Raw genomic sequence first — 23523 nt, 5'->3', positions numbered from 1 at the left:
TACCTAGTTATGATCAGATTGGTCAGTTCCTCATTGCCAGAGCTACAGAAGGACACATCTTTATTCTAGATGCTCGTCCATCAAAATTGTTCCAGGTTCTGGGATATACAGGTAATACATGTAACAACATTAATTACATTTTCTTTTCTCTATTTTATGCATTTAAAGTATACTTATCATTCAGCCTAAGCCATTCACCTTCCTTCTATTAATTTTCTTGGGGGACTAAACATATTCTTCCCACCTGTTTTCTAAGGGCCAGAGTTCTTTTTGGGGTTTTTTGTTTTGGTGGGTTTGGTTGGTTGGTTTTGGTTTTTGCTTTTGTTTTCCCCTTTGTAATTTTAGTTAGCAAATGTACCAATATTACCTTTCTTTCAAAGTATGTATAACTCACATGGAAAAGAATGGACTAACTGACAAACTGATCACAGCTCCAGCATAAAATTAATAGTAATGGCAAAGAACTAAAGAACTTTGTGAGAATTTGGACTAAAATACTGTAGGTTATAATCATTGTGTGCAATCTCCTATTTCAAATTTCTACCACAGGCATCTTTTACATGGGAACTGCTGAAATGGTCACCTTTGATGATTGATAGTGAGGAATAAAATATGATGAATTTTAACTCACAAAAAAAATTGGAAATTGTGAATTGATTTTTCCAAAAGCATTATTCTTACAGATCATATCTGTGTGTATAGATCTTCACCATAATTTTAAGTATAAAGGACATTATTTTATCATTTTAATTGGTTTAGCAAACAGAACTATATCTCCTTAAATAACTTATGTAATCTGCCTGATCATATATATTCTCATTGTCTGGAGGACTTGTTAGAGGAGGGTTTTTCTGTTCTTTATCTGGCAGTTATCAGCAGATAGCCTCAAAATTGCTACAATTCAAGCTTGAGGTAAATTCAGATTTAACTATTTAATGTAATGTTAATGTGCTGGTGTTTAGGGATTCCCAGCACCCAGTGCCTCAAGGGGAGTTGAGTGCATGCAGCACTCCTGAGCTGTGTTCCCAACAGGAGTCTCATTTTTTGTCACAGGATATTTTAATAAAAACAATGTTACCATGCCACAGTAACAATTTCCATTGATCTTCCTTACCTGCTTCAGTACTGGAAGGTGAAGTGCTCCATCTTTCTGTAACTCCTGACTTAAAGCATGACTTAGTTAAAGTGATGGTACTTCTTAATGTAGCAGAGGACCAACAAGCAAGACTGGAAATTTTTCATCTGACTTCAGCAATGATAACAGGTAAAAATTGAAATAGATACTTTCATTTTCTAGGGCAACTAAGGCTAGTGTCAGATTTTCAAGTTATTTACATTTAATTTTGAAAAGGCCTTACGTTTTACAAACTTTTCAAAAAGTAGTTTTGTAGTTTTCAACAAAGTTAATATTTTCTTTAAATATTCACTAATTTTGGACTTATTTTTGTGCCTGTGTTTAGATATATAAAATGGGGCTTTATTTTCAAAGCTGCTGAAGAACTACAGTTATTGTCTTCATTTCAGTTTTATATCAGGTGCCTTGTCAGTCTTAATTTCTGGTGTCCCTTTAAAGCTCAAATTAGGGAATTAATAAAATATATTACCTTTATATTACTAACTTTTATTAACTAATAAAATGTATTAATTTTCTCAACAAATTAAATGCCCTTTTGAAGATGTGAACTGCAGTGCTTTAACCAATACCACCCAGGCAGTGTGTTCCTCATCGCAGAGATTCCTAAAACAAGTTCTAGATGAAGGCAGTGGTGACATGAACCTGCATGCAAACTAATTAGCACTAATTATGTTGACGTAATACTCAAGAAGCAGAGTAAATTAGTGCATGCAAATAGTTACATCATGGTGGTTAAAGTGTTTCCAGTACTTCTTTAGAGCCAGTAGAGCTATTGCTCTGCTTGACTGCAGTGTCCTGCACCAGCACAGCTCACTGAGCTGGTGTTAAATCTAAGTGTTAATTAATTTCCAGTCACTTCCCTGAAAATTCCCCTCATGCTCACTCCTTGCTGAGGATCATTTTCATAACTACATGATAGACAAAGCACCTGTATTAATGGTAATCATGCCTCTTCTTCCTCTCTCTTTCTTTTGTCAATCCTTTAGATAATGAAAACTGTGTGAATGAACAAGGAATGTTTAATGCTAGTGACCTGAAAAAGAAGCAATATGATGTGGATTACCCTTTGAGCTCAGCAGTCAGACTGAAGAATAACACTGTGTATGGCTACTGCTCCTGTGCACCTCTCATCTGTCAATACCACCTCTCTGAAGTGGTAATTCTCTGAAGTTGCATTATTTTGGGTGGTGGTTAAATACAGCTAAATAAAAACAAAAAAACAAAGGCTGCAGATGAAATTAATATAGCAGGATATTATCTTAAAGAAATCTTCTCTCTGGTCAAAATACCTACTCCATGCATACTCATCAACTTTCAGTATCTTACCACTTGCTCAGAAAACTGGCAAAAATAATGTCCTTGTTCTATTATTTGATTCTTAAAATCCACACAGCTTGCAGGCACTTAAAAGTGGCTTCTGTGCTGGAGCTGTGGGTTTGTGCAGTCTGCTCTGAGGACATGCAGCTCTTGAAGGGACTGAGCCAACATCAGCCCAGGACTCTCAAATGCAATCTCAGCCCAGCCTCGCAAGGAAGCAGTGGGGGCTTCAGGAAGCCACTCTCACTGCCTGCTGAGAGCTGCAGCTCTCTGCAGCTCATAGGTCTCCCAGAGTTTATGAGTCAAGGCAGGTAAAAAGGTGAATTCTAAGGTCAGATTCCTCCTTGACATGTCCCATCCTTTCTGAGCCAAGAAATTCAGGCTCGAACGTACTGAATCCAGGCCCTTTTGCAGAAATGAGAAGCAATCAGCAGCACAGCAATGTCACTACTTCCTCAGCTCAGTAATCCAACAACAGTTTAAACTGCAATGCATGTGGTAACCCACAAACCTCTCATTAATTTTCTCCAAATGGCATAGATATCATCTGAACTGCTGCTAACCTTTTGCTTGTTTGGCAGACTACATTCGGAGGTCCAACAATATTTTCATCAGAACTGACGGTTCCTAGCAAACAGTTTGGATCAGGCTTGCTCTGTTTATCACCCAACAGCCAGTGGCTGGCAGCAGCAGCCAAGGATGGTGTTTTATTTATGTACAATACTTCTGCTCTGGTAGGTGGGCGTCTGGGCACAGGCTTTGTTTGATTTATGTGAGACAAAAGTGTGAAAATTACTTCCTTGAACTGTAAACTTTTCCTCACTTGAATAGAAGTTGTGTGAGAAAAATTTATGTTGAAAATGAACTGGCTTAGCATTATACAAGACAAGACAATTATTTTTATAATGAGTGCGTATACATAAAAAAAAAGCAAACAAACCACTTACTTCCTTCTTCAGTAAATTTTAGTATTGATAATTTTGCTACTGTTCTCACCTCCTGCAAAATCAGTATACCACAAACTTGTCCCATGTGTAGTTAAACCTTTTTAAACTGAAAAACCCTAGTATTTTATGTACTTTGTACTGCCATTTTGGATTGAATTTTATCTAAAAATAAACCTACATTTAAATATTTTTTAAATCTAAGTAATAAAAATATTTTAAAGACATATTCTATTATAAAAACATATTTGCTGATACTGCTTCTATGACTTCTCTAGGATGTTCTTGCTCAAAACCATTGTCACTCATATCAAGGAGGGGGAATCAGATCCATGATATTCTCCCTGGATGGCAATTTCATCCTAGTTAACGGTGAAAATGATTGTGCCCTGGTGTGTCTGAAGTGGAAGTATGTATAAAGTGGCAGACTAATATTGATTGTGTCATTTCTTGTATTCTGATAAATTTTTCCCTCTACTTGTGCTTCTAGACTTCTTTTTCCTAGTCTCAAAGTAAGGAGAAGAGTTGGATAGAAATAAAATCATTCCTTTCATCTTTTGAGGCAGCCTGACCTCCCTAGCTCAGGAAAAGTCTTACACTTTGGGTCTGATTGCAGCACAACATACAGGAATATCTTCTGAGGATTTTTACAGAATCACTGAGTTGGAAGAAACCTTCAAGATCATCAAGTCCAACCCATGCCCTAAACCATGGCACTGTGTGCCACGTCCAATCATTTTTTGAACACATCCAGGGATGGTGACTCCACCACCTCCCTGGACAGGTGATTCCAGTCCTTTATCATTCTTTCCATAAAAACTTTTTCCTAATAACCAACCTATATTTCCCTTGGTGCAGCTTGAGACTGTGTCCTCTGGTTCTATCAGTTGCTGCCTGAGGAAAGAGACCCCACCTGGCTACAACCACCTTTCAGGGAGCTGTAGATGGTGATAAGGTCACCCCTGAGTCTCCTTTTCTCCAGGCTGAGCACCCCCAGCTCCCTCAGTGGCTCCTCACAGGGTTTGTGTTCCCAGCCCCTCTCCAGCCTCGTTGCCTCCTCTGGACGCGCTCCAGCGTCCCGACGTCCTTCCCAAGCTGAGGGGCCAGAGCTGGACACAGCACTCAGGGTGTGGCCTCACCAGTGCTGAGAACAGGAGCAGAATGACCTCCCTGCTCCTGCTGCCCACACTGTTCCCAATCCAGGCCAGGATGCCATTGGCTTTTCTGGCCATCAGGGCACACTGCTGGCTCATGTTCATGGCAACCAGCACCCCAGGTCCCTTTCTGCCTGGGCACTGTCCAGCCACACTGTCCCCAGCCCGTAGGGTTATTGTGGCCAAATGCAGGACTTGGCACTTGGACTTACTAAACATAACCTGATACCTCTTATCATTCTCACATCAGCTCTGGAAAGGGCTTTCTGGGCATGTAAGGGATGTAATCTGAGATACTGTTTTAACTCAGCGAAAAGGAGACATCACAGCTTTAATGGAAATTCTACTGTGCCTGTAGAGAGCTCTTAGCAGACATTAGGAGTAAGAGGCACTTGAAAGTACAGCTTTCCTGCAGGAAAATAAGTGTTCAGGTAGATTAATAAAGATGACTCTGTCAGAGCAATATTTCTAATATGGGTAATCCATCTTTCAGAATTTTTATTTCTGTGCAATTCTAGAACTCAAACAATACAAAAATACTGAATGTGCATTTTTAACACGTTTATAATTGTGTTATAAAGAATATTTAATACTTTGTCCTTTTTCATAATATATGAAAAATACATCAGTTCCCTTTCTGTTTACCAGGGAGACAAAGAAAACTGAAGTTGAAAAAGCTGCTCATTACTGGCAATCTCTACATGATATACTGAACAAGTCTATTTCAGCTGAAGACTCTGTTTTAAAATCTATGGCAGAATGGAATTTTGACCCAGAATCCACATCAAAATCATTTTCAGTAAAGAAATTTAAAGTGCTTTCTTTATTTTTATGGGGGGGGGGGGAAAGTTTGATCATTATCCTAAAATTTTACATGATAAAAATTGTCCTTAATACACTGATCCTTTTGTTAAAGTGGAAGAATACCCTTGAGGATAGGCTGAATATGCTTAAATAGTACTTTGTGAAAGAGTACTATCAAAGAAATAGGATATTTATGTGAAGATGACATTCACATCTTGATGTTCACTTGGTTTCCTCAGCCACAGGAAACTCTGTGAAAGTCAGTTTCTCCTCATGTGAAGTTACATGTCCTTCCCAGTGAGATGTTACTGCTATACATTCTGTGTTACTAATTGTATGGCTTTTCATTGAAACCAATCAAAATAGGGATTTCAGAGATTAGTCCAGTCAATCATTTCAGTCAAAAGGCTGTGCATAATAGCAAGAGTTTGCAGGATCAGATCTGGGGACTGGTTAAGCAACAAAATTGTAGCACCCTCTAATTTGGTGGTGGTGGTGTTTCTAATGGGAGTCCACTTTTTCTTTAATTTCCATCTTTCTGTCACTCACTCTTATAGTACCTGAGCTAGTTGTTTATATCCTTAATATAAACATCAGGAGGCACCACTGAAATCTTTTCATGCACAGGTGACAGAAGAAGATGGAGACGTCACAGATACTGATGGCATGACATGGATGGGCCAGAAAATACAGAAGGTACTTTCAAAAAACATTAATCACATGTAAAGTATTAATCAAAACCAGAGTTTTCAAGGGTCATTAGTCACTTGGGGTACCAAAGTATTTGCTGTAAACAGATCTAGTTTCAAAAGCTTTTCTCACATTGTGACCCTTTCTTTAACCATTGTGATCTAGACTTGTAGAAATTCTAGGCCAAAGGCCAAGGTTATAAACACATCAGAGAAGGTGCCTAGCACAATAGGAGCTCTGAAGACCAGAAGAACAGTTCTATACAAGGAGTATACCAAAAAAAAAAGGCAAATAAAAACAAGGGGGAAAAAAGCCTGACAAATTCACTTATTTTAGAAACTTAAAAACTTTTTATACTATATGTCAAAAAGTTGTCAAGAAGATTATTACCAGAAACCAAGCAGATTACTCAATGAAAACTGAAAACAGTGAAAATTTTCCACAATGAAAAATCTAAGGATTAAAAAATTCTGGGAGTAGACTTTATGCAGTTTAATGTGTCTGTAAGCATTGCAGTTGTAATTACATCTTTCTTTATATTTTCTTTTTTTCAAGTGCTATTGCCGTACAACCAGTTTACAATGTGACCTGGCTGTAAAATCTGTTTTCTCTTGTGCAATTCTGAGAATCATCCTATTGAATTAGGGTTGTGTCTGTTTCAGTTATTAACCCCTCTGGCATTTTATTTTCTTTACAGATAATGTTCCTTTAGATTACTTCTGATTTTTTTTTCTCTTGCCTTTTTTTTTTTTGCCTTTCAACAATGCATTGGTTGTATGTCAGGTTATGAGAGAAGAGACTCTGAGGTTTGCTAACCAGAAGAAAGAGGTGCAAATGGGAATTAGAAAACTGCGTGAAACTGTGAGTTTCTTACCAGGGTAATGGCTCAGCTTCCCAGATTTGTTTACAAGAACACTTCCTTTATGGCTGTGAGCTCTAGTGCTCAGTTACATTTTTGTCATAGACTCTGAGCAGACAGGTATTAAAGAGATGTGCCTCTTCAGGGACCAATGCTGAAACTGCCAGGAGCTACTGTCTGCTTCTCATTTTCCTTTGCTCCAAATGAATATTTTGCGCCAGCCTCATACCTTGAGCTATCTGCCCCCTCAGCAAGCTAATTTCTGCCTGTCTAACAACCTTCCATTATAAAAAAGACTGTCCTCTCCTTTTTCTTCTGTTTCTTCCCATAAGGCAGTTAAAACTGCAGATAATTAAAATAATTTTCTCTAATGTCAAATTAAGAATAGCAGTTCCTCTATTCACATTCAAATTACTTTTTATTCCTTATATTTTTTTTAATAAAAACAGATTCAGAAAATGATGCATGAAAATGAGCAGGTGCCAGACATTGAGAAACTCGAGCACAGGGAGTTCAACCTGGATTTAGAAGAACAGGAACAAGTGCAAGCAGAGGCTGAAGAAGATGTGGCCAGGGTATGGCAGAATGGGGGAACATTTTAAAACTATCAGTGTAAAGGAGAAAAGTTATTAAATAACAGAGGATTAGCTCAAAGTTGCTGTTCACTGCTGAGAAGCAGAAAACCAGGAAAGTATTTAAAGTCACTTTTGAAGCAGGTGAAACTGCTGAGGCAGACAAGGGAAACTGGAATATGATTTATGCCAGAAACTATAAATCTCACACTGTGGCCTTGGGATTGTTGCTTAAGATCTAGAATGCTTTTCTTCTAGAAAATGATGCCTTCAGTACTATGCAGATAGTTTTTGGAGAAGACAGCTATGATAGTCTAAGATGATGAAATATTGATAATTCATTTCATTTGTTAGTCTTCTTTCAGTAACTCAATACAAATTGTCCATATATTGTTACTTTGCACCACATCCTGTTATTTTCTCTTATTTGTCTTGAAAGGCGAAGTGGGAGATTGAGATGGAGATTTTATCCTACCGCTATTTGCAGGATTTAATCAAATTTGAGTGCTGGGATAACATGTGTGTAAAAGAACGTGCAGTTAAGGTAACCTCTGCTTTCTAAGATATTTTCTGCAGTATTTTATTTATTCCTTAAGGTACAGAGACAAAATAATACATTTCTGATTTGCTTATGGTGTGGGAAAAACTTCACTTCTTCCCAAGGCTTGGGGAAATCTTTTTTTCTGTTAATTTTGTCTGAGCCTGATGAATTTTACCTTCTAAAGTGGAAAGTAGTGCTGATAAGCAAATAGGGAACTCTAATTCCTTGATGTCAGACAATATATTTACACTTTATTGCTAAAAGAAGTAAATACTAATTTTCCTTGTCAGTCCATATGACTTCTGCTACAGAGAACATAAAAGCAAAATTCGAACCTGATTTTTCCTTTTAAATAGAGGGAGATGAGTCAAACTGATGATTCTGAATGATCCCAAGGGTAGTGAAAGACCAACTCATTTTACAAAAAGACCAAACAAACTAGTTCTGGTTTAATTCTGTGAATGAAGATGGATAAAGAGGCCACACCCATGGATTATTTTTTAAAATACAATTTTAATGCACAGGTGACAGAACACGATGGAAACATCACAAAACAATGTATTAAATACAATGTATTTAATACATTGTCTGTACTAATTGATCCTCAATTTTATTCCTGATTTGAAGCAGTCTGTAACTGTTTAGCATTCAGGTATTGAACAAATTAACTGATAGAAGCATGATGAAGAACTCCTTACTGTGTATTTTTTATTTTAAATTTGAGCAGTGCTTCCATATGGATTTTGCAGTGAGGAATTTTCCAGTGAAGGAACGTAGTAAAGAAGAGCTGGAAACTTTGAAGGAAGTTCTCCAGTTAAAGCGGACAGCTGATCTTCAGGTACAGATCATGATCTTCTCAGTTGGTATTTTATCACTTCTTCAACTAATTACATTCCTAAGGCCCATTTTCTTGCTCTAGGAGTTGGCCAAAAAAATTTAAAAACATAAATCAAGGTGAAATGTTGTTAAAAAAAAAGTATTAGTCTTAAATAATCACAGAATAGCTGAGGTTAGAAGAGCCCTTTGGAAGTTATCTAGTCCAGCATTCCTAGAGCATTTACTCAGGGCTATGTCCAGTGAGGCTTGGAATATCTCCACGGTAAAAGAATCCATAAGCTCTCTGAGCTACCTTTTCTCATGTTTGACAACCCTCACAGGAAAAAGAACCCCTCCAAGCCTTCTCCTTCCTGAGGGTAAACAATTCCAGTTCTTTCAGTCTGTCCTCACATATAAAATGTTTTAAATCTTTACTAATATTAGTGCTCTATCACTGGACTTACTTCAGTATTCCCAGTGTTGTACTGGGGAACCTACAAATAGACCCAGAATTCCAGATATGATCATTTCAACTTTGATTATTTTCATCACTGAGTAAATTGAAGAATATAACCTCTAGAATTTTCTTCAATGTGTGCCCTGGATCGTGTGCAAACTTAACACAGTTGCCATGTTTCTGATATGCAGGCTCAGAAGAAAAATCTTGACTCTGAGATTGGTTTATCTGAGGAAGAAGGAGAGGGGGCAGCATGGGAAGTGGCTGATCATGGTGCACCTCTCTGCCTAAATGGAAGCCTGAGCTCTCAGTATGGTGGGGACACATCTATCCTCTACCACCAGTGTGACCTGCACACAAAGGAGCAGAAACTCAATCAGACAATATTGTTGAAGGTGATATCTTCTGAAACCTGTCCTGCTGCAGTGACACTCTTGTATCTGTTGGTTTTTAAACCAGTCACAGTCACTGTTAAATTTTGGACATACTGACACTAAACAATGGAGAGTGGCACCAGTCTCTGAGTAACTGAGACAAAAGCTGATACATGCACAAACTGCTGTGGCTTTGCCAGCTTGGGTGTGCAAGAACAAGATTTTATGAAATTGGTTATCCAGTTTCAGGGTATCTGTATCCTTTTCACGGTGCATTTTAGTAAATTGACACATTAAGAGAGACATATGCTTTACCCTCTTTAAATTTCTGCTTTTCTTTGTTGAGATCAATTCTTTATGCTAAAAGAAGAATTTATCCACTAAGAATACAGGCTTTTTAGATAATTCTAAGGTCTGAGGTTTCTTAAAAATTCAGTTTCCAGTGTTTGTTTAATGGGCACATTTTACTTACATGGAAGCCTATTGAAACTGCAGGTTGCATCAGGAAAGTCTATCCTTTGCCTCCCTGCACCTGTGATTCACAGTCTCTAGATTTACAGGTCACATGTGTTTTTCTTTGAAGCTCCTCCTTCCTTCACCTGGAGAGGGGCAAAAAAAAAGCCAATAGAGGAGCCTAATTTTTTATCTAGCTTTGGCAGCAGCATGTTTCCTTCAGACTCTTTCTTAAATGCCTAATATGTAGAAGAAAATGAATAAAAATTTGTAGGGAAAAAAAAAGAAAAAAGACATCATCTGCCAAAGTCCATTTAACAAACTTGAACTCTATGCTTACAATTTTCACAAAAAAGTTTTACCATTTATTTCCTTGCCACACACACAAATACATTCATGATTCTGATGGCTTGAGGAGTAGTATATAAACATGGATGGATGTGATCTGAACAGTGCTGCTGTTTCCCTTTTTGGTATTCCAGGAAGTCATTCACAAAGTGAAGGCTTCTTTTAATGAGGAATTTGACATCATTGTACAAAAAAAGGAGCAGGAGATAGCACGAGTGAAAGAAAGAAACCTGAAGATCCAAGAAATCTTGGAGCAGCTTGACCTTCAAGTGGAATTGTGGGAGCCAGACTTTACAGATGATGAGATTCCAGAGCGAGTGCTCACCGTTCAGGATTCAGAGGTGTCTGAAAAATGCATCTTCGTATTTGACCCATTCAAACCCAGCTTTCTAATTCTTGTCATTTCCACACATTGTGTCAGTACTGAAAAACCCTCATGCAGATGTGTCTGTATAGTTAAAATCATCTTTCTGGCCCATTTTCTTCCCTTTCCTTTTTAGAGAGAAAAGCCTTAATAAGTTGATCTGAAATGAAAAATGTATACAAACTTAATTTATTGCTGTTAAAAGTTTTAAATACGCCCATAAATTTGATAGAAGTTCTTTGTTTCTAACATATCAACCAGGCTTTCAGGAATTGCTTCCATAGTTAAGAGTTTCTCTGTTTTCTCTGAGTGCCATTTTGAAAAAAAAGTAGTTTTAAACTAAAAATCTAAGTATTAGAGCATACTTAGTAATGTACTTATAAATTCAATTAATTATTTACAAAGAAACACCATATTTCTTATGCAGTAAATTCCACTGATCTTATCTGCTCGTGTGGTCAATCTTTTCCCATTTTTCTTTGCTCTCTCACCAGTCCATGTCATTGAACTAGAAGAGAAGGCATACACAAAACACAACTATAGCAACAATAGCAACAAAATAATGATGGTTTATATTTTAGGATATTTAAATATTAGCAACAAAAGTGATGATAGTTTATATTTTAGGATATTTAAATGTAGTTTCTGTTGTTGTTCAAAATGAGAATTTTCAACTTGAGGAATATTGTCACAGAGCAGATATACAGCAAGCATTGAGAATTTGTAGTACTCCATTGTCATGCTTTAACCCCAGTCAGCAACTATGCACCACACAGCTGCTCACTCACTGCCCCTTCTCACCAGGGTGAGGGAAACAATTGGAAGGGTAAAAGTGAGAAAACTCATGGGTTGAGATTTGAACAGTTTCATAACTGAAATAAAATATTATAATAATGACAACGATGATAAATAATAGTGTAATTAATGCAATTAAAACATAATCATAAATGTAATTAAGAGGAAAATAATGAAAAGAGAAAGAAATAAAGCCAAAAAAAACCCTAACTGATGCAAATGAGAAAGAACTGCTCACCACCAACATAGCAATCCCCAGGCTGTGGGATGCACTGTACACCAGCTACTTGGAAGAAAAGAAACTCCATCCCAGCCAAAACCAGGACTACCATTTTTCCAAAGGTTCTTAGTCTCTGTGATCACATTTGGAGAAAAGAACCCTGATACAAACTTCTTCATTTTCTGCCTTCAGATTAAAGCTGAGAAATACATGACTGAAGAGGAGAAAGAGCAGGCAGAAATGCTGGCTAAGCTTGAAAAGGAAAGACGCCTTGCTGCTACAGTAAGTGAAGAAACATCCCTTTTACACATCCCCATTGTCTCTGTTTAGGCTGTTTAATTATTGCAGCACTGAAACATTCCAGTAATGTAGTATGAGAGAATAAATCTAAACTGGTAGGTATTGATGATATCTGCCTCTTCCTTCTTATTACTGTTTACAATCAGAACTACATAGGTCAGCTGGGGGAAGAAAAGATAGAATGTTAGACTCACAGTTTTTAAACATGTGCTTAGGGGCAATTTAAAATACCATATCAGGTGGCTGGGAGCTAGATACATGTGCAAATTCATGCCTCTCCTCAGTCAAGATCTTTTTGCTTGATATGTGTTTGTTGATTCAGCAGCCTCTCTTCTCCATGGTTCAGACTAGAAGATTGTAGTGCTTTCCTCTGGCTTTAAAATGCATCTATAAAAAAACTAAGATGGTTCTGTCTCCAAAACAGATGCACAATTACAACTTCCTTCTTCATAGCTTGTCAGGAGTAACTTATGCCTGCATTCTTTCCAAAACTGCCAAAATGGCAGTTCTAGTAAGTTATTTGGCATATAAGTAACTTTACCAGAAAAAACTGAAACTTTTGGCCTGTTTCACACACATCCCCAAAAAGCATCAATCTGCTTTTACATGCTGAATAATCTAGAGGTAAACACTGTTATCATGCCCAAAACTTGCAATTGCTACACTTCCTTTTGTACCTTCAAATATTTTTTGTGGTTCTTCCCAGGATGATGATCGACTGCGTGCTCTTGAGGAAATGATGGGTGGAGTGCTGGAACTCAGGAGGGAAGACATTTTGAAAATGGTGAGATGTGTTTCTGCCATGTCCTTTAGGAAACCTGTGGGCTCTTCTGGCAATGTGAAATTCAACCAGCAAATATCTCCAAACTCAGTGACCACAAAAAGCTGGAGAACTGCAGAATTGCATTATGACCAGAGGGACTCCATAAGAGAGCATACACAAAAAAAGACCACAAGATTTTACTGCCTGTGTAGAATTACCTATCAACATCTATTCCTATCACATTGGAATACTCTGGAACATCATCTATTTAATGTACCTCTAAGATATTACCATTATAACACCTATATTGCTGGGGGAAGGCTGTGATCTTACAGAAAACCACTTTGTTTCATTTAACTCACCAAATATAGATAGTACAGCAATAGAGAAAGGAAAGGATGTGAAGGAGGGCCACAGGAAAAGGGTTGGTAGACCCAAGCACTCCTCTGAATTAATCTGTTTTGGAATATTAGGACACCACATAGAAGCTTATGGGAGCATGGAGTTAGGTTTGGGGTTCTGAAACAGAAAATTTGGTGTATCTCATACTGCAGTAGTATTGGAGTATGAAGTTCTTGTATTTGCAAGATCCAGTAGTGAATTCCTGTAAGCCAGTGAGTCTGCATATATATATGATATATAGACAATATAGATACACTAAAATTACTGGTGCAAGTAACAGACCAAAGCACAGAATATATATGTTACTTTGAATTAAGACTTGTATCTTCCTAAGAAATACCTTTTATTAAATTTAGTGCATGCTGTAGTTTCTTAGTGTGCTAATGTAGACTTAATACTGATTTTTAAACATATTATTCTTCAATACTTCCAGGATATTCCTCCACCTGATTTTTTATCCAAACCTGAGGATCTTTGGACTGAAGAAGAAAAGAAAGTATTTGAAGAATATGAAAAAAAAGTCAATGAATTGAATGAAGAAAAAGAAGATTATAGACAGGTAAATTAAAATGAGGAAAAGATGGGTTTGTTCACAGTGCTCATGACCAAAGCTTCCAGTCTTTCTTAGAAGCAACTTCTAAAAATGAATGCTAATAAATAGGATAAACTAAGAATAAATGATCATCAAAGATCACATGGCATATTAAATAAATCCCACCTCAGACAGAATCAGGCAGTCTCCACTTATAACAATTACTATGGGCAAAAACCTGTAAAAGATGTGATATCCTGAGAAGGTAACTTTCCTCACAAATGTACCAGTATTTCTAAAATGTGTTTTTCAGGTTCATTCCCAGAGTTGCTGATGCCATACAAAAATAATAAAAATTATTTATTCTTCAAAGTGGTATTGGAACAACATAACTTTGTAGCCTGGCAGAACTCTCTTTTCAAACAAGCAATTTCTGTGGCCTTTTGGCTGAATTATACATTTGTGTATTGTGCATTCTCCATCATCTCATGTATATAGATATATATTGAGAGAGACATAAAAAGTTACTTGTTCCTCCAGATGTAATATTGCTGCTCTTGTCCTTCCCTTCCCCAGTTTCTGAGAAATGAATGGAAAAAAATTGAAGCTTCCATCAAGGAAACAACACAAAATTTTGATGAGCTTGTCCACAAACTCTCTGTAAAGAAACTGAAATCACAGATGGTCATCTACCAGGTATTGCAAAAAAGCATTAATTTTTCATCTGTACCTCTGTGCAGCAGAAATTTTAACTTTTTTATTACAATCATTTCACAGGAAGAACTCAAAATAATCAATCTCATTTACACTTTACTGTTGGATGAAGAGTTGGACACCAGAGAAGCTGGACTTCATAAATTCCTTATGAAAAAGAAGAAAGAAAAAGTAAGTTATCATTTGGAATGCTGTTGTTGGGAGTAATGTAATGTTTAAAGTACAGTTTCATGTGAAGTCTGCTCTTTCCAAACCAAAATCTTGCCATAAAGGACTTTCTGACAATTTACAGTCTTTTTTTTCAATTTGTGCAGGTGACATACATTATAAATACTTCTGGTTTTCTTGATAGGTTCTCAGCTCAGTTCACCTTTGGTAAAACTTCATACATTCAGAAGGGCATGCTGCTATTTGTTTGCTACAAAGAATATTCTTTTCTACCTGGTATCAAGCTGAAAGTACAGCAGTTGGTCTAGGTTTCAGTGCAAGTCTCTTACTGTGGTAGTCTGCAGGTTGCTTCTGGCTTTTGGGACAATATTATCCCATTTGCCCACTTTGTCTTCATGGAGCTGTTCATGAGTCCTCAGATAATAAATATGCTGCTGCCTCCACATGTCAGCTCTCCTGCTCAGCCTGTGTGTGTTTGGAGCTGCCAGCAGCCCATTGTGAGCTGCAGGGAGGGATTCCCAACAGGCATCTAGCCCCCACCACTGAATTCACTGGACTGGTTTTAAAGCCATCTGAGGCCAAGAGTATACAAGCTTACAATTTTCAAATTTTTTTTCCCCTCATTTTCTAAATGGGCACCTTGGTACAACTTTTGGTCCATGGAAACTGTCAAAAACTGTCACAACAACAAGTTTGTCATACAACAGAACTGTCTCCCCAGCAGAGTATTAGCATTTAACAGTCTCTATAAAACATGACTTTAATATCCTTATACATAGCAGAGCTCTGCCATGACAATGGGGAAATTGCATTCTAAAGTTAAGAACTCTCCACTGACCAACATTTGGGATTTTTTGACTGGTTTTACCTGAGATGACATGAAAGTAAAGAGAAATCTCTATAGAAAAAAAGGTATCAACGTACATAGTTACATTCAATGTTTCAAAAGGCTTGTAAGCATTTCTTTTGAAATGTGTTACATTCTTAAGCAGCAGTTAGTTTAATTTTACAGCACTTCATCTTCTAGCAGTACCTGTAAGTGACCACTGAAGAAGGCACTGTATGGTTACTTAAAATAACTCACAAGGTTATCTCTAGAAATAAGAATGTGTGAGCTTCATCACTGTGTGTGAATAGCCATCCACTGCTTCTGCTGCTTTTTTCATTCCTGAAATCTCTCGGTTTTACTATAGGTCAAGGGTGCAAGAAAAATCCTGGCTGCAAAACAGGCTGTTGAGGCTTGCACAGGCCCCTATAAAGAGGCATTACATGAAGAGAAGGTGAGACTTTTGAAAACACAAAGAGTTTCAGAATTCAGAGTTTCATTAAAAGTTAATGTTATATCTTCATAATGAGAAGAATGTACTGCTCTGTAAGCAAGAGTTGTGGCCAATTCATTGATCAATGAAATTAGGCAGTAAAGGACACTGTGTGCATAGAAGAGTTTATGAAATAGTGCAGATTCCTGTGATGTTTGGGAGCACTTGCAAAAGCACTGTATTCTGTATTTCTAAGATATGGGCAAGTTGATGCTTTTTTAAAAAATAATATTGTGGTAACAAAGCTTTCTTCCTCACTCCCAGAACCTGGAACATGGTTTTGTGAAGCAGTTTGCCCATACACCTGGCAGTCTCTTTGAGGAACTTCTACAACTTTACAAACATCGACCAGAGTAAGATCCCCTCTGATTCCATTGTTTAAATACTAATCTTCTTTGTGAGTCAAGAATGAGAATACTATTTATTCTAATAGTCTAAATTTTATTGCCTGCTTTTTATGGAATAGTTGATAATAGCTAATTTCCAATCACACTAAAAATTGCTATTTTGAATATACATTTCCTTATTTACTCCACAAAATCTATTTTAAATGCAATCTAAGCAATCATCAGGTTCCAAGACAATATTATTGTTCGGTATAGTCTTATCTGTTTGCTTTTTGCAAGAGATTGAGAGTATGAAACATTCTTAGTTATTTGTGACCTTCTGCTATGCAACAGAAAATACAAAGTACATTCTGTCTGTGCTCTGTGTGTGCTCTAGGATCCCAGATACAGAAATCCTCCTTGACACAGCTAACCCCTATGTGAAGGGATCACCTGAGGATTACCAAGGTGCAGTTTCCCTTTTAATGAAAGCCATGGATGAACTGGATAGACCTGAGCACATGCCTAGTGGCTTAGACCGGTCTATGTGGGAACGTTTTTGTCTAGCTAGAAGAAATAAAATGGAGAGCGAGGAGCTGGTATGTAAAATTCTTTATTTTGCCCATATACTTCTTGATATTTTTGAATCTTAAATTTCAGTGGAGTTCTCATGTAGAGTCAAGCTAGTGGTGAAATAACAATGCAGGGTACATATACTCCCTTGGCCTTTGAAAGTTTGTTCTGGCTACATTCAATTCAGAATAACAGGTGAACCTGTTCTCTAGTTCTAGCTGTAGTTCTTCAGAGGAAAAATTAGCCTATTAATATGGATGGATTTGATCAGAATGATTGTCACCTTGATATGGTTTCATTAAAAATAAAAACCCATCATTTTCCTTTTCTCTATCCATACAAAAAAAAACCTATAAGGTATTTGATTCCCTTTATTTGTTGAAGTCATCCTCTCCCATAAGCATTCTACACTTGCACCAATGCATTCTGATATTTTTCTAGACTTTACAAAAGACGGTTCTGGAGATGTATTTGTTAATCATAAAAGCATGAATGAATAAATCTGAATTATCCAGAGACAGATATACATGAAATTTTACCAAAAGAGAAGAAAATATTATTTCCCTCCACATGAATATTCATATATGAACAAATAATTTCCTGAGCATAGTATAAGGCTTAACCTTTATGTCTTATATGCTGTACTGAGATTCTCAAAATACTGGGCTGCATATTTATATATAAAGACATCTTCTTAAGAACTTGGCTTTTCTGTCCTCAAAGAAGCTTGCCCTGACATACTGACAAAGTTGAAAAGGTTGAGAATGTCACAGTGTTGCTTGCCTAGGTGAAATGGAAGACCCTGGCACTGGCAGAGATGCAGGGCTGTCTCCATAGAAGAACGGAGGAAAATGATAAGATGAAGTCAGAACTGGAGAAAGCTTTCCAAGAACTCACTTGGTAATTTTTTATCTTTTCCGATGTTCAGCTGATCTTTAATACTCCGCTAACACAGAACCAAAAGTTACAAACAAAATCATTCACTTCTGTTCTCCTGCGCTCTTTTATCTAGGTTTCATAAATTCCAAAGAAAAATATAAAGGAAAATGGGCCCTGGCTGGAAGTCTCTTCTGTTTTCTTTCCAATTGATATTAAGATTTCATTTCAGTAATGACATTTTCCCCAGAACATTGCTTAGTGTATGTTAAACTGAATCCAGTGCTTGAAAACTTTAAGTGTATATATACCATAAGTTCCAGATTTTGTAGTCACTTCAGCAGCAAACAGAAGACAGAGTCTGGAAAAGAGTAAGCCCTACATGAACATACCACCTGCCAGTAATAAATAAAAACATTGAGAATCATGGGAGAATTTCTGTAATCCTGTTGAAATCACTAAACACTGTTTTTGTTTTTTGCCATCTTAGGCTGAAGGAAGAGAAGATAAAGCTTCAGCAGAATTTGATTGTCCAGTTTTTGCTAAAACAAGGACAGGTGGAATTGGATGGTACTCAGCTCCCAGAGTACAGTGATGCTGTTCTCGTTGATAGGAGTGTTGTTGAGGAACTGAATCGCAATGTTGCGGTAATTTACATTATCTGGAGGAGATTTAAGCTTCCTAAACAAATGTATTGTCCTTCAGGGGCTCAGCTTTTTCTCCAGTCTGACATCTAGTTTCAATTCATTACAACACACCAGCAGGCTCAATTGTAATCTAGAAGCTATTAAGCATTCTCTAATGTCTCTTCTGATGATGTAGAGATTGCAGTGCAGACTGCTTTCTTGATGTTTGATCAATACAGTTCAGGTCAATGAAATGGTGACAGGCTTTAGACACACCATCACTTATACATTGTAACTAGAAAATGCTAATATCATGGGCACCAGACCAAAAATTCCCTTGAGGCAAACTTACAGCCATGTTAAAAAGCATTCAAAGAGTGGCTCACATTAAATTTGAAAATTCATAGTTTCTTATGTAAGGTGAAATTGGTGATGATACTTAAAACAGTTTTTCATACCCTCATGAAATGTTCTTTTTTAAGGCATTCTAGCTGTACAAAAATTGTCTTTTACTGCTACTGCACAAAGCCTTCAGTAACATATGCAAAATAACTTAAACAGAGCAAGCTTGTATTTTGTAGACCTAAAATGCCTTTCCATTCTTATGTAAGATAGATCGATGGGGCGAGAGGTTAGTTGTCATTTTCTTCATCTATTTCCATGATCTAAGGCTGTGACACAGAGCATAAAAGAGAAAGAACTTCCTTAAAAGATAACCATCTGGAGTAAGTCTGGAAAGAGGCATAAAGTATAGCATGTTTAATTGACTAAAATTATGACTTTGGAAACTTGCCCATCTTGTTGCAAACAATTATTCCATAATCTGTTAAGTGTGTTAATTAAGATTGATCTATTTTTTTAGGCTCAAGGAGAAAAAAAAATTACTGCCATGGTAGAATTTAAGGACTTCTCCAAAGGGATAATACAGCTGGAATGGGAACACAAGAAAATGAAAATGCAGATACAAGATCTGAAAGAGAAGGCTCGGGATATTGTAATCCTACCTATTTCAAAAGATTGCCAGCTAGTGAGTTGCTTTTTCTGATTTATATTTCAACTGTAGAAAATTATGCTGCCTATACCTATTAGAAAGATCATTTATATTTGTACCTCATAAATCTCTTATTACCAGAGAAACATGATTCCTAATAGGTCAACAATTCAGCTTTCAAAGGGAAGTCTTACTCGTGAGATTGAGCAGTGATGAAATTCTTCGGGATGTTACAGTGTTAAATTAAGGCAAAATTAGCCCTAACTCAGTGTTTCAAAATTGGCCTTGAATAAGGAACCAGAATTTTGCAGCCACAAGGAACAGATCTCTTAAATCGAGCAGTCCTTTGTAAGTGGAAGTCTGAGGTGCCCCCAGCTGGTATGGTACAGACATTTTTTAGCTTTGCTCTGCTCGGAGCCTGAGGTTCCTGGGGGAGCCTCAGCGGGTCCCACCCTCTCGCTGCCATTCGCTGGCCCAGCGGCAGAGCCGGGAGCTGTGCCCAGCCCGGCAGGCAGGAGGGGCGGCCGCCGGCATGTCAGCACCTACACAGCTTCCAACAAGCCCAGCTGGCAGGCAGGAGAAAGAGGTAAAGGTTGTGGGACACGGCCAAGGATACCACTGGGAGAAGGAAGGTTGTAGGCAATGCCTGGGGGTATTGCTGTATGGGATGTTGAAAACTGTAGGGAAATCTTACAGTCATATGCTGATGAAGGGGGTGGCATAAAGGTTTGGAGTAAGGGATGTTGAAGGATGGGTAGGCTGAAGATACAGCAGTGGGGACAGGTGTAAAGCACAGAGGAAAAGGAAAGTGTTGGACAGCAGGTAAGGATATTGCAATTCAACCAAAGGATTAGAAGAAAATTCAAAACATATGTTTTGCTTAATCTTCATTTGTATTGCTGTTCTACAAAATGCATGTTCTGAATCACAGCCACAGGACTTTCATGGCTAACACCAATCACCAGAACAGCTTTCCAAAGAGGTGTTGTGACAGTGCATTGAAAAATTCTTGTGGCAAGTTTATCATCAGTGTTGCCGTTAGCTCTATTCATTACACGGATGAGGAGAGCTCTTGCCCTTCAGAGTTAAACTGCCCATAGTAAAGGCATTTACCAGTTTAATCAGAATTTGAATGCCCTGAGGGAATTTACTTAGGTCACTTTTGGATTAGAAATATGGGGTTAGTGGGAAAGACAAGGTAACAGATACCCCAACAACAGGAATGGAAAGAAAGATGGTTTATGAAAATGTGTGTGAGCAAGGACTTGAGATCATTTGGAATGAGGGCTGTTAATGAAGCAGTGAGTGAAAGAAGTTTAATTCTGTAGGCAAGGAGCCCCTTCTGGGTCTTTCCTGTTTCTCCTCCTGTAACTAGAACAGTCCACAGGATTCTCCCTGTCACTTTGGTGGGACAGTATTCTGGAAGGATGAATCTACGTCTACAGAAACCTGTCTACTGCCTGTTATAGATCCATAAAACATTATGGGGTTTACCATTTGTCATTTGATAAAGAGGTATTTTAGTAGCAGTGTGCTCAAGGAAAAAAAAATCAATAAATTCTGATATGTCAGTTACTATGCAGATAGAACAATAAAAGAAGTAAGAATGATTAGGAAGCCACTAGACAGAAAATAATAATTTTCCTCTGTAGCCTAAAGACAGACTGCCTCCAGCTATGTTAGCTTAGATTACAAGCAAAAGCATACCTTGGGGTTTCTGACAGCCTCAGCATACTTGTTTGGCCCTTGTTTCCATTACAAATATATAATAAATAACATCCTTTTTAACAGCTGCACAGTCTAGGTACTCCCACAGCATCCAAACATATCTTTACAAGGTCCATTTATGATCAATAGTAAGCTTAACACTGCAGAATTCCGGTGTTTTGAGTTCCACATAGTATGATTTTCTTCATAGAAGAGTGGAATTGTTGAGAATGAACAGGCATAAGATCATTTCCTTCTGGTTTTATTTTTTCAGTTCCTAACTGTGCATAACTACGACACCCACACTGCTCAGCAGCTAGCAGGGATGGAGCAGAGCCTCAGCGTCATGGATAAGGTAAATCCAAGGGAACCACCACATCTGAGAGACACATAGATATATAAATATAGATATATCATGTATTTGTCCATCTGGTTTTCAATAGTTTCCTCAGCTTGAGCTGTGCTGTCTGCAGCAGCAGCTCTCTAGTGTTTGGAAGCACTCATCACATGTGGATTGCTGCAGAGATGAAGCCTGGCTTCTTGCTCTGTTACTGGAATTAAATACTTTCCTACCCTGAACATCTGAATGCAGATATGCTAATCATTTCTTACACAGCACTGCCTATAAGTCATTTCTCCATTCCTAATGAAGCATTCTTTCCATCTTCAGTGTTTAATGTTTCTCTCCAGGAGCACCAGCCTGTTCAAAGTATGCCTCCCCTTTGTGTTCAAAATAAGAGACACAACAATCTGATTTGCTGGCTGCTTCATGTATTTCATCATTCAAATTATGACTGTCCTTTTTTTTAAAGTGATTTCACTGGATTTTCTCCAAGTTGTGCTAATTGGCATCAGCTTCCTCTTCCTCTTAGAGCTTTAGAATTTATCTTATCCCTTTACAGCCCATCCATCAGTTTCAGCAGCTTAGAGCATGTCCTTAACTCACTGATTCCATTGACTTCCTTTTCTCCCTTTGCCTTTCAAGTTTTATCTTTAATATCTCTTTCTTCCTGACCCATACCTTTTTATTCCTTGGCTGCTCCTTAAATTAGAACTCCATAAACTGAGATACCATGTGTGAAAGACACTTTCCAAAGTAAATCCTATCATGTGCTACTAGTCAATTCAACATACGTTAGAGTTTATCAAGATATGACACAGTGCTTAAAATTATAACTTTTTATAAATTTATTTATATATTATAAATTTGTCTGAACAGTTTTTCTATGACCTCATATATTTGCTTTATTCATCTCAAAATGGACAGTTGCACAAGAAGAATGTGAAAAACCATCAGAAAAAAGTCAGAGAGCTGAAGAAGTGCATCTGTCTGAAAGAGCAGGAGAACTACGAGCTCAGCCTGCAGCTGAAGGAAATGCTTGTCTCTGTGTCAGAAAGGATGCACATCTTCGAGGCAGCTGGTGAGTCCACTGAGGCATTTAGGCACAGGCAAAGAACATTCAAAAACTAACTGCAAGGCTGGACAGTGCTGTTCTCCACCATCAGCTGAGGGGCAGGGAATTCCTGTTACTGTATGTGCACAATGAGCAGAGTCCTTCCTGCCAAAACCTACCATGGTTACTGAAGAGTTACCTGGAGACTTTTGTGGCTCTTGTAACCAAAGCTAGCTGAATTCCTGGAAATGTTCAAGTCAAAATATTACAGTCATTAATGACTTCATTAGGCAACACAATTTCATTTTTTTTCTGAGAGCTGTTCAATGGGCTTCTTTCCACCCTTCCAAGAGAACAGAGAAAGTAATGTGGAGCTAAGAATAGTATTCACTATTAGGAAAACTTAGAGAGATCTTTCCACTAGTGGAAAACAGTTACAGATTTTTAAGACAGTGGGTACTTGCTAGAAGCTAAAGAAAGCATGTCCAGTGCCTTTTGAAATATTTTGACCACACATCCCCTTTGAGCACAGGCTAACACTTTGTTTTCTGCAGACACACGGGATATTTCTGAGAAGATCACAAGGCAGCGTTACCAAGAGATTGTGAAGCAGAAATATCTACGGAACCTTATAAAGGAACAGGAAAAACAGCTTGCACTTCTTCAGTCAAAACTTGAAAGTTGGAATCCAAGAACACTCCATATTATTTAAAAATCAGAGATTAATAATAGATGAATAATACCATGGTCTTAACTAAGGGAAGAGATTTTGACAGCTGATTCTTCTCCTTCTGAACTTTTCTTTCCACAAATTGTTTCTTCCGTAATTCCTTTTAATAATTTCCATTTGAAAGATGCATAGTTGTCTGATTTGTATTTTTTACAAATAGCCTGGTCTTAACCCCATTATATTTCAGGTGATGAGATTTATTTCTACTGGTTTTATTGTATAAACTGTATAGCTCATTATGGAAAAGAACCATGTGTGC

General features: G+C 37.6%; 1 protein-coding gene across 1 annotated transcript in view; it reads left to right on the top strand.

Moving 5' to 3' along the window:
- The window catches only part of CFAP43 (cilia and flagella associated protein 43), a 42295-nt gene extending 19041 nt beyond the window's left edge, over positions 1-23254 (top strand). The window contains exons 13-39 of the mRNA XM_058810767.1: positions 8-111; positions 1124-1264; positions 2122-2291; positions 3034-3186; positions 3675-3805; positions 5199-5349; positions 5982-6050; positions 6828-6905; positions 7353-7478; positions 7915-8019; positions 8744-8854; positions 9481-9684; positions 10599-10805; positions 12036-12125; positions 12850-12927; positions 13742-13867; positions 14417-14536; positions 14618-14725; positions 15916-16002; positions 16306-16394; positions 16765-16966; positions 17728-17840; positions 18307-18463; positions 19305-19469; positions 21415-21495; positions 22408-22561; positions 23089-23254. Coding sequence (XP_058666750.1) covers positions 8-111; positions 1124-1264; positions 2122-2291; positions 3034-3186; positions 3675-3805; positions 5199-5349; positions 5982-6050; positions 6828-6905; positions 7353-7478; positions 7915-8019; positions 8744-8854; positions 9481-9684; positions 10599-10805; positions 12036-12125; positions 12850-12927; positions 13742-13867; positions 14417-14536; positions 14618-14725; positions 15916-16002; positions 16306-16394; positions 16765-16966; positions 17728-17840; positions 18307-18463; positions 19305-19469; positions 21415-21495; positions 22408-22561; positions 23089-23246 — 3478 coding nt within the window. The 3' untranslated portion in view covers positions 23247-23254. The remainder of the gene's footprint in view (positions 1-7; positions 112-1123; positions 1265-2121; positions 2292-3033; positions 3187-3674; positions 3806-5198; positions 5350-5981; positions 6051-6827; positions 6906-7352; positions 7479-7914; positions 8020-8743; positions 8855-9480; positions 9685-10598; positions 10806-12035; positions 12126-12849; positions 12928-13741; positions 13868-14416; positions 14537-14617; positions 14726-15915; positions 16003-16305; positions 16395-16764; positions 16967-17727; positions 17841-18306; positions 18464-19304; positions 19470-21414; positions 21496-22407; positions 22562-23088) is intronic.
- The last annotated feature ends 269 nt before the right edge of the window (positions 23255-23523 follow it).

The sequence above is a fragment of the Ammospiza caudacuta genome, chromosome 9 (assembly GCF_027887145.1).
Source record: "Ammospiza caudacuta isolate bAmmCau1 chromosome 9, bAmmCau1.pri, whole genome shotgun sequence".
Classification (NCBI taxonomy): Eukaryota; Metazoa; Chordata; class Aves; order Passeriformes; family Passerellidae; genus Ammospiza; species Ammospiza caudacuta.
The sequence above is the reverse complement of the archived record's forward strand: the minus strand, read 5'-3'. Positions and strand labels throughout refer to the sequence as shown.